Raw genomic sequence first — 11,260 nt, 5'->3', positions numbered from 1 at the left:
AGAAATCCCGACCAAAACCAGCTGTTGAGGTTGCAGCCACTCAGCAAACTGTGGCCACAGCACCCCAACGGCCCACAGAAGAGGTCCACCCAATTGTAACAGTCAATGACGTGACCAAAGCGAAGTATTATAAGAAGTGCAAGACACGAGACTGCCAGAAGATTGGCCACGAGAATGCCAATGGTCTTTGTCATGAGTGTTACCCCAAGGACAGTAACACAGGAAGACTTCCAGACAAAAGTGCAGCAGCAGCCAACCTGCTAAGTTCTGGACCAGAAGAACTTGTGCCCACAGGTGCAGAAGGAAGCACCAACCCCCAGATTTCCACTCAAAGTGAGACAAGGCCTCTCGGGTTTGAAATGTCCTCTTCTTCAACCCTCCCTCTTGGCCCCATTGATCCACAGACTGGGGACAACAATTCTACAGAGTGTCTGATTGAGGGATGTAAAAACATGAAGCTTGAGAACACTGGTGGCAGATGTTACTGGTGTCTGAAGAAAGGAAAGATCCCACAAACACCAAAACCAGTAACAAAACCACCTACAGCTCCAAGCAGCAGTTCAGAGCCACCTGCTGCAGCTTCTTCCAACATTGGAGCTGCAGCAGCTGCAGTAGATCCACAGCCTCCGCAGCCCATTCCATCGCTGGTTGACAGGAAGCAGTGTCCAGCACCTCACTGTGATGCCTACGGAGATGCCATGTACAACGGGCTCTGCTCCAAGTGTTTCCACACCCTGCAGGAGTACCACAGCAAGAAGCCTGCTGCCTTACCAAGTCCTCTGCCTAATGGTCCTCACCACTCATCAGAAGAACTACCTGGCAACACCATCATCACAGCAGGCCACGGAGCATCAGTGGTCGTGACACCTGGGAACGTTACTGTGACAACAGAAGAAGGAGGGACTGTATCAGTTGCCAGGACGACAACCCAAGTACTGGACGAGCCGCAGCTGCCATGCGTGAACGCAGCCCAGGGATGTCAGATGTTCGGCACAAAGGAGCAGATGGGCTTCTGCTTCCAGTGCTTTGGTAAACACATCAGTCAGCAGGCTCCTGTCAATCAACCACCCCAGCCAGCTGTCAATCATCCACCCCAGCCAGCCAATCAGCACCAAGGAGAGACACCACTGAGGGTTCTGGCTGAAGTTGCTGGTCAGTTAGTTGATAATGTCAATCACATAGCAATATTTGTCAAGATGTTTGCAAAGCTAGAGAACAATGATGTTGGCCCTGTTGTAAGTTTGGTCATGATAAAGAGTTGTAGATGTCCGAAGATTAAATTAGAGGACATTTAAGCCTTCTCCTGGGTTGATGGCACTCTTGAGTCTGACCTAGGATTGCTTCCTGCTTTATCAGCAAATTTGAACAGTCTGAATCTTACAACTTAAGTTTTAAGAGCATGTAAAAAAGAGATATTGGTTACCTTTTAATGTTACAGTAGTATTTTGTGATAGTGGGAGAGCATGCCATAGTTGATGATGATGAGGGCTTGTACTTCGTTAATGTTGTGTTAACGTATGTTATAAAGTGTCTAACAGAAGATTCTTGTTTGTATCATGTCCAGGTGCTTCACACTATGCTGCCAAGTTGCCACGCCAGCGGTGCATCGCCCCCGGGTGTGACATGCACGGTGAACCTGAGAACCTCAACATGTGCTCCAAGTGCTACCTGCGCCATCTGGCCGAGGTCCACCGTGCCAAGGACATCGAGGCCCACAGGGCACAGAACCTCCACACCAATGTAGAGCCACCTGCGGCTTATCCACCAAGGGTATGGTTACTTGATTATCTTCTAATAGAGTTAGAAATTTTCAATCTCCAAATCTTTTAAGTCATCATGAGACACCATAAAATAGAGGAAAACATGTTTTTTCAGTCCAGCAACTTGTAAAATCTTCAACATTGTTACAACAAGCAGAAAGTATGAAAAAGAGTGGAGATTTCATGGATGTGACACAATATAATTTTCACATTATTTAGACATCAGTAATCCTATGACTTCTTTACAGTGAACCAACATACTGCTATGTTATAACTAACCGTAAGTCCTTATATTCACAGATTATCCATGCTACAGTCCAGACTGGTCCCTACTACCCTCCACCAGCCTACAATCCAGTAGTGCCTGAGCTCCAGCCTACCTACGCACCACCAGCCTACCACAACCGACAACCGTGCGCCACACCAAACTGTCCCAACGACGGCCACCCTGACCAGGAGAACCTGTGTGCTCCGTGTTTCCAGAAGTTCATGAGTCTGATGACACCACAGCAGGCTGCCACCAAATGGGAGCCACAGGCTGCGTATCAGAAGTGTGTAACTCAGCAGCAAACAAAGTCAAGCGCCCTGAGGAAGTGTAAGGCAGAGGGTTGTGATAATTTTGGAAACTCTAAGTGTTTTGGGTTCTGTCATGGATGTTATCAGGCAAATTATGGAAACTGAAAAATTCTTGTACAATGGCAAATTTCACACAAGGAATAAAGTGTTACACCTGGACTATGCTGATACTAGTAAAACCAATAGCATCACATTTTCTACATGTTGGTGTATCAGCATAGCTAATATCAAGGTGTGTAACCTTCTCTCACCTGCCTAACCCCATGCCAAATGGCTATCTTAGCAGGCTGAAGGTTTAACTATATTATACTGGTACCCTTTGAAAAGGGTGCCAACTATTTCTAACCAAGAGGACAAATTAACAGCATGTTTTTACAAGCCCGTAAGAACATTAACAGGAATAAGGAGAAAGGTGTTGCAAAGAAATGTGAATTGGTGATTTTTGTCAATAGAGAGCTTAAGCACTGAAGTTGAATTTTGTTGACAGATACAGGTTAATTTTTATATTACAAACTTTTGTGAATAGGTGTGCATTGGTTAATTTCAGTTTGCAGGTATATGTAATCTTAGCGGAAACTTCCAGGTAATTGACAATATGTCTTTAGAAAGAATAATGTTGATGGAATAGATGTAGTGCCACACATTTATAAAGACTTGTTTTACTTAGAATGGATTGCAAAATGTTGATATTTCCCGTTGTGTGAATAGGGAGCACAAATACATTAATTTAAAAGATATATATAGTGCTGTGTATTGCAGTTCTAAGACGAAGCATTCTTTGCGGCAAGGGAGTTGTTGTCATTAGAGTTCTTAGAGGTGTTCATACACTAACAGGCCATAATTGCCTAGACAATACACTTCATGGAGTTATGTTATATGTTAAAGTGGCCTTTTGTTTACCATCAATCCAGTTTATTACTGGATCATATTTTCATGAAAGCATCATGAGTAAAGTAGGGAAAGAGCTATTTTTGTCATCCAGAACTTAAATGTGCTAATAATGAGAGAAGGTGGCAAGGTGGTCTTCTTGTTAGGGTGGTTAACTCTGGCAGGCCCGTGTTGTGCCCTTGGGAAAGGCACTTTTCACCTGTTTCCTCACTCCACTCAGGTGTAAATGAGTACCTAGCTTCGGTTAGGGATGTCCCCTCGGATAGGACATTAAAGCAGAGGCTCCGTGTTTGAGGGGAGCCACACCTTGAGCACCTTAAATATCCTAACACATTTATCAAAAAGAGTGGTTCAAACCTTACAATATGGTCTGAGAGTTGACATCTTCAAAAGGTGATATTCACCTGTTGCATCAATCCCTCAACAGTGTGTGGTAAATCTCAATAAAAGCAGGTAAAAACAAAAGACTGAGAAAACCTGAAATTTCAATGGCATATTTGGGAATTTTTAAGGTGAAACATTTGAGATACTTTTGTATAGCCTGGTTATAGTGGTTACCAAACCTATTATATCTCCCGAGTCCTGAGAGACTGTAGGACTCGGGAGCTATAATAGGTTTGGTACCAGGCTAACTTTTGTAAGAATTTGAGATGATATTTCAGCACCTCTAAAATGTAAAAACAGTAGGAGAGACAGATTAAAGTTAATAGCTGTTAATATTTTCCTCGAGTTATGGATTTATTGTCCCTGAAATAACAAGATAGAAATCAGTTAAAGATAAAAATGTAATTGTCTTCATAAAAAGAAATAGGTATGTGTTAATCCCAACAAAGTCTGACAATTCCATTCAAAATGAGCAACTTTATTGTTTTTTTGACTCATTTATTAGCATCAAGTTTCAAGAAGACATGTATCCCAATATGTATGAAAACCCTGTGTATCATACCAAATAGTTTGTATCGCATTGTTAACATGGTAAAAGTGTTTTGTGATGTGCAGTTTTGTGTTATGTTTGCATTTCATTCACTGTAACAGCTTTTATGTTTATTTAATACATGTAGCATCATTTGTGTTAAGTATTTCATGAACGTCTGTCAACTAAGCACTTCTAAGTTTTCATCTGCATGTGTCTTATATATGGTTATAAATGGTAGAAATAGGTGAATCAGATGTAAATATTGCTATTGTCAGCTCACTAGCTGTTACTGCTTTCTGGTTATATACATTTGTATGCCTTAGTTGATTAGTTGGAATTTGTACAATATAATACATTTTGCTGTAAAGCTTTTCATGTTTTGCAACAATAACCTTGAATGTGGTTGAAATAAAGTTTATATGTGGCAACATGCTGTACCTGAGTGACTTACATGTATGTGAGGAGCAGATTCTATATAACATGTATAGCATCATCGTCATTGTCGCCGCTGCCAAGTTCTTTTAATTTGTCACCCAAAACTTAGGATGGGGGTGGTCTAGATTTGATGATGAAGTACAGTACATCTTTTCAGTTCAGAAATTGAGCTTGGGTTCTGCCAACAGAGACCACATGTCCTTCCAAAAAACCTCCATTTCTATTATTCATCCCTAGATGATACTATCAAAAGTTAGATGAAATTTTACTTTTTTGACTTCATTTCCAGTCATGGTAACCAAGGAGGTTAAACCTCCTTGTGGTAACTTAGCAGGCTATGGTTATTGCAGGCCTGGGTTAGTGATAACACAACAGCTCCTCCTAGTGGTTATTATAGTACTGCAGCTTACTAAAACCAAATGGTGGTATGATCATCATCAGGACATGATGCTTCCTGGGCTTGGCTTGTACTGGTACTACCACTTGACTGCAGGTGTAGGAATCATGTAGCGCAATCATGTTTCCATGTAATATTCGAAACATTCACTATAAAACTGGACAACTAAGTATATAAAAATGTAGGTGCAAGGACCTATGTAACATTTTATGTTCCTGCTATTATATTCATATTATGTACATGTATGTGTCCTGCTATCATATGCATATTCTTCATTTTGTGTATATGTGTGCGTGTGAATGTGAATGTACGCGAAAATGGAAAACAGGCATAAAATGTTTTGAGTGACTCAATGGAAAGTTTTAATTCACAAAATGGACCGTCATGAAAGAGCAGCAGGAGATGTATTAATCTTGTTTAACACAGAGAAATATGGCTAGTTGTAGACTTCCTGATGGTGCCCAGTACATGTACAATGTAGACATACAACTGTTAAGTAGAGCTGCAAATAAAATTGCTGTTTAAGAGGAATATTTGAAATACCTATTCGAAGTCAGTTACCTCTACATTCATCTGTCAACATACAATCTATTGCCAATAGATGAGTTACAATTGACCAGTGCAACATCTTAGTCTTACCGAATAAACTTCATTTCCAAGGCCTCAAATGGCACATGAAGTATTTCAAAAGATCACTTGAAATTGAAAGATCACAATATGATTCTTCAAGACATTTCATAATTGCTGTAGCTTTATATGATCCATGGCACACTCTTGGTGTAAGGCATCAGTTTCACAATAACAGGCACACAGCAATTAGCCAAGTTACATTGAAGCACTTGTAATCATGTCACAGCTACTTCGTTTTCTACAGTTATCTTAAAAAAGGGCATTCTACAATGCATATCAAATGGAAGAACAAAGTTATCCTTCTCAATAATGTCATGGCACTGTGGAAATCCTTCCTAGCTACCACTAGTCTGAAAAGCCTAGTTACTGACCATGTTCATACCAGGCTTCACATGTTCACAGCTAAAACACAGGGTTCTCAGTGTGCAAAATACCTGGTTGCCCAGTGGCCCGGGCAACCAAATTTTACTTGGGGCAACCTATTTTTGAACCTAGGTAGTGAATATTAAGAAAGCCCCCCCCCCAAAAAAAAACGTCATGCCCACTTGGCTTGCACCACTGTATCCGGCAGATGGTTTTTAATTTTAGGTATTAATGGCCATTACTAGTATCAGTTAATTTAGAAATATTGTCAAACTGTTATCTGTAATCGTTGTGGACCCATCTGGTTGTGCGTCTTGAGTGTTAAACTATTGCAAAGTAACATTGACACAATGACAGGGTAGTCCAAATAATTTAGTTCAAAAATTTTATATTTTGACCAGCGAAAAATATTATAGTACGATCCATGGAAACAAATCCATCATGACATGATCTCTGACGCCCCTGTACACCACAAAACAAGACTGGCAATAAAAACATACATTGCCATGGTGACGGTGATTGCTGTTAGGGTTATTGTTTGCATGACACTTTTTCATGATTTCCATCATTTCATGATTTTGAGGAATACTTGGTACTTAGACTTTGGACAGATACAGTACACTCCTCCCCTAAGTGCATGTAGTGAACGAGCCCCAGGGTCACAGAAAGTAGGGCCATCTGGGGCCGCAGATAGGTCTTCAGGGTTCCAGGAATGTGGGCATGGATGTAGGTCAGAGAAATGCCTGTGGACATTCCGCATGCCTGTGGACAAAATGCCTGTACAATTCCTAGAATTCTTGCGAATTGCACACAATACTGTACCATTAGGCTCCTCCCTGAGACGTCACCAAAAACATGGCAATGCTTTTAGAGCTCTACCAGGCAGCCAAAACAAGTCTATAAGCCAGCTTTTCAACAAAATAGAAAAATAACTCTCCAGCTGGAAAATGCCATCATCTATCCACACATACCATGGAGCATATGTCACGGTGGCGTAGAGAAGACACGGAGACTCAGAGATGTCGTCCTGTCGTTTCTTTAATCTTTTCAAGTTTCCCCTCCCCAACGTTACCTTTCTAGAACCCCTTCCTTCGAACAGGTGTCGTTGCTACCTGTTCGAACACCTGCTCAACACCGCGTGCGCACGTGGTGATCACGTGCGCAAGGTGTGTTCGAACAGGCAGCGAACCCCCGCCCGAAGGAAGGGTTCTAACTATAGCTACTACAATGTATAAGGTAAAGTACAAGTGCTTAAGTTAATGTATAACTGTCACTTCGTGACATCTCCCCCGGCTTTTTTTTTACATAACGTCCCCGTTATCTGGTTATCGATTATGTATATACATTTCTATGCCATGCAATGTCTCTTCAAATAAAGTCTCTGCTTCTCTTCAAATAAAGTCTCTGCTTCTCTTCAAATAAAGTCTCTGCTTCTCTTCAAATAAAGTCTCTGCTTCTCCCGGCTCTGCTTCTCCCTGCCCGGTTGCCATGTCCGTCCTCCCCCACCCTCTCGGTGGTTGGCTCGCGCACTCCCGCAGGACCGCACGGAACAGGAACATCTGAAGGAGCCTGCTCCAGCGGGACACACCTCTGGGGGGTGGTGGGTTAGGGCAACACGTACAACCATTGACAACCGCACATGTCTTCTATAATTTCTCTGTCTCTCTGTCTCTCTCTCTGCATAACGGCAACTTTCAAACTCCAGAACTTCAGTAATTATATATTAAGGAACTTCAATTTAGTTGAACAATAACTTATTTTGTATAACTTATTTACGTTAATTTAATACGCCTGAATCTGACCCAAGGGAAGCTTCAGCTCCTCCCCCACAGGCTTGAGTCTGAGTCCAGTCTCATCTTCACTGTCCGAATACTCCTCATATTCTGACGACTCTTCCTCAGATTCTTCTTCTTCCTCTTCTTTTGCCTCTTCTACAAGTTCCATCACCTCCTCTTCGGCCTGTGCCCTTTCCCGCGCCCGCAGCCTCATCAGCATACGGCGGCGCTCGATCTCCTCCTCGTCTAAATCCTCCTCTCCGCTGCTCTCCTCTTCCCGTGCCAGCCGCTCCGGTTCATCGTCTCCCTCTGCCTCCTCCTGAACCTCTGGGTCCAGAACTCTCTGGTGTCGGGCAACCCTGTCCAACTCTTCATCGCTGCTCTCGTCTTCCGCGGTGCGTGCTTTGAGCAGACGTCGGAGACGGGGGTCGTCGACCTCAGCCATGTCTGCGGCCGTGGGACTTGAAGCGGACGGTTGGATGATGACCTCGGGTTGGCGCTTCAGACGGAAGTCATCATCTTCCTCTTCTTCATCGCTGGACGTGGAGTGTAGTCAGGTCTATATCCTGGACTACCCCAGCCGTACTACCAAATGTCACGGTGGCGTAGAGAAGACACGGAGACTCAGAGATGTCGTCCTGTCGTTTCTTTAATCTTTTCAAGTCTCCCCTCCCCAACGTTACCTTTCTAGAACCCCTTCCTTCGAACAGGTGTCGTTGCTACCTGTTCGAACACCTGCTCAACACCGCGTGCGCACGTGGTGATCACGTGCGCAAGGTGTGTTCGAACAGGCAGCGAACCCCCGCCCGAAGGAAGGGTTCTAACTATAGCTACTACAATGTATAAGGTAAAGTACAAGTGCTTAAGTTAATGTATAACTGTCACTTCGTGACACATATACCAATAAAAAAGATGTTTTCAGTGGGCCTTTTGCATGTTGGCAGCGGTGCAAACCGGTGACCTATAATAAAGTCCTTTGTTCTTTACGATCTGTTCTTTACGGAGTGTGGCATAGCCGCGGCGACTGTTGCAGGGCTTCTCTTGCTTGCAGCCTTTTAGGATCTCTTTTAGGGCTAACGTAAAAGACTGTAAGTAAAGAGAAGCCCCGCAACAGTCGCCGCGGCTAAGTGTGGTAGTGTACGAGGTTCGGATCCGATGCTCCGCAGACAGTCTCCACCAGACTCCTTTTGCGGGCTGAATAAATAGTAGAAATCGGACGTGCAGGCAAATGGAGCTTCTCTGGTCGGCTTCCTTCTCTGGCTCCTTTTAGGCCGATTTACTTTCAGCCTAGCCTGCAAAAGGAGTCTGGGAGTGTGGTGATGGCAGCGCGAGGAGGTGGTTTCTGCACCCACGGTAAACTCCTTCAAGCATACGGAATCATGTACGACAATACGGCCTTGGACTTTCCGCACATGCCGGGAATGATGATCCGGTGAAGTGACCAGCAGCCTCAACGGGAACTACAAGAATATATAGGATGATGGCGAGCTGGTCGAGAACGAGGCGGAGGTCAGCCTCGCTGGTGCTGCCGCGCGCAAAGGATGATGGGTCTAGCAAGACGAAATGTTTTGGCAAAAAGATTAAAACTAAATGCAATAGGTTACCGAAGTGATCACAAAAGAAGGGCTATCAAAGTTCTTTTAGGAAAAACTATTGTTGTCCTTTTTTAAAAAGTTTTTTTATCTTTACGCGTAAACATCCGGTAAGACCTCGGGGAATCCCCTGTGCGTCCACCTGAAGGAGATGTCACGTCATGTCTCGAACCAATACGAAACAGGGGTGTTAAATGTTTTTACAGCATCCAGTTCCTTGTTCATCAATAAAGTTATGATCATATGACTTGATTGTCAAACGTTTTGGTGGATGGTTCACGTATATTCTAGATAGCCTTTTAATGAACCAAGGAGGTTTAAACCTTGTTTGTTGAATGGACTGTTCTACAGGTCATGTGACTTCGTCACAGTAGGGAGTAAGGGCCAACAGGGCCAACATAAATTATCCAGGACTCATCGACTGCTACCTGCTGGACTCCGCGGTGGAAAGATAGGACAGCGACAGATCAGGAATGTTCTACCCCCTTCGTACCGTTCCCAACTCCTTGCCAGCGGTAGAGAACCCTCTACTGTTGGAGACGGCTGTCAGTTTGGCGAGGAAGATACGGAACAGGAGACAGGGAACTCGAACAGAGAGGTAGGGAAAGAGCATAATAGAGTAGAGAAGCTTTGGTCAGGTAGTTTCCATTTGAGAAAAGGCATCGCAAAAATCGATACCTTAGCAGAAAACCGAGATATGAGACAACTGTGTCGGGTTCTGAGAAGTCCGAAAAAAAGATCGATGACGCCCGTCTATTCAAGGCGTAGAAACAGTCTTTGCCCAAATCTCATTTGGTTTTGCTTTTGCTAGGGTAGAGCTCCATAAACATATACATGTATGTATAATCGACGTAGAAATTCGTGGATCAAATGTGGTGTGAATATGTGGTATAAAAAAAATTGTTCACTTCCTCGTCTCTCGTCGACATCTTGAATGTTGCATTCTGGGAACCGATGCAAATTTTTGACGCCATTTTGTTTGCGTCATTACTAGTATTTACGTCCCAGGATCCTTTGGGGCGCGTTTGTTCAGTCACGACCTTTCACACTTCCCAAGATGCACCGTCTGGGGCCGTCGCAAAATGAACCGTGCGATTTTACGACTTCGTTGCGCACAGAAATTCGAAGGGGAGACGCTTCAGCTGATACATATTCCATTTCAGACCTATGCAAAAAACAGGGAAAAAAGTGGCATCATATCTCACCATACATCACCAAATGTATATTTTTTTAACAAAACTAAGGTCAAACTAGAGGTCGGAGATCTCATGTCTTCGTCAGAGGTACATCGTTCTAGAGAAATTAACATGCATATTCTTCACTCTTTTCAACAATCAATTTGGTCTAAAGAACAAAAGAATCTCTGTACTATTTTTATGGTACAGAACACCATGAAACGGTTTGCCGCAGATTATACAGATACGTCGTCACCCGTGTTAGCCCCCCCCCTACGTTATTTGAGTTTGGACTGTTACTGGAAAAAAAACGTTCAAGAAATTCTTACTGTGTTGAAAGTGTCACGACAGCGCCGCAAAATATAATAAGAGAAGATGTTATAAAGAAAAGAATCAAAACAGGGTGACTACTGCTGTTTTGTTAATTTGTCTAACTCTTTATGACAAATAGAAGACTTGTTTCTTGTGTTCTTTGTGTCCTTACATTTGTACTTCTACAGTTAGTGTATTCCAAATCTAGGCATCTCGTTTTTCGGCCCTTCGTGTTTTTACTGCGCGCTTGCCTTAAATTTAAGGTAATTAGATTTAAGGTCTCCAGTGGACGTCATCCATAGCAATTACTTGGTGTGGCCGGCCGTAGAAAATAACCTGACATATGTCCAACCTATCCTCCCCCTGCTGAAGTTATAGTACAATCCCTCAATGTAACGTCATTTGATCCCATCCCATTATGGGGTTCCCCGGCTATATCCA

At 43.2% G+C, this 11,260-nt stretch overlaps 2 protein-coding genes across 2 annotated transcripts in view; both read left to right on the top strand.

Annotated features, from left to right (window-relative positions):
- LOC109488038 (tumor necrosis factor alpha-induced protein 3-like) overlaps window positions 1–4,568 on the top strand; it is a 7,229-nt gene extending 2,661 nt beyond the window's left edge. The window contains 3 exon segments of the mRNA XM_019792179.1: window positions 1–1,152; window positions 1,565–1,770; window positions 2,061–4,568. The exon segment at window positions 1–1,152 is cut by the window's left edge and continues 42 nt beyond it. Coding sequence (XP_019647738.1) covers window positions 1–1,152; window positions 1,565–1,770; window positions 2,061–2,441 — 1,739 coding nt within the window. The 3' untranslated portion in view covers window positions 2,442–4,568.
- Window positions 4,569–9,635: 5,067 nt separating this feature from the next.
- The window catches only part of LOC109488039, an 8,774-nt gene continuing 7,149 nt past the window's right edge, over window positions 9,636–11,260 (top strand). Inside the window, exon 1 of the mRNA XM_019792180.1 lies at window positions 9,636–9,930. The gene's annotated coding sequence lies outside the window, so the exon portion shown is untranslated. The remainder of the gene's footprint in view (window positions 9,931–11,260) is intronic.

The sequence above is a fragment of the Branchiostoma belcheri genome, unplaced genomic scaffold, assembly GCF_001625305.1.
Source record: "Branchiostoma belcheri isolate BF01 breed outbred unplaced genomic scaffold, Haploidv18h27 scaffold91, whole genome shotgun sequence".
NCBI classification, from domain to species: domain Eukaryota; kingdom Metazoa; phylum Chordata; class Leptocardii; order Amphioxiformes; family Branchiostomatidae; genus Branchiostoma; species Branchiostoma belcheri.
The sequence above is the reverse complement of the archived record's forward strand: the minus strand, read 5'-3'. Positions and strand labels throughout refer to the sequence as shown.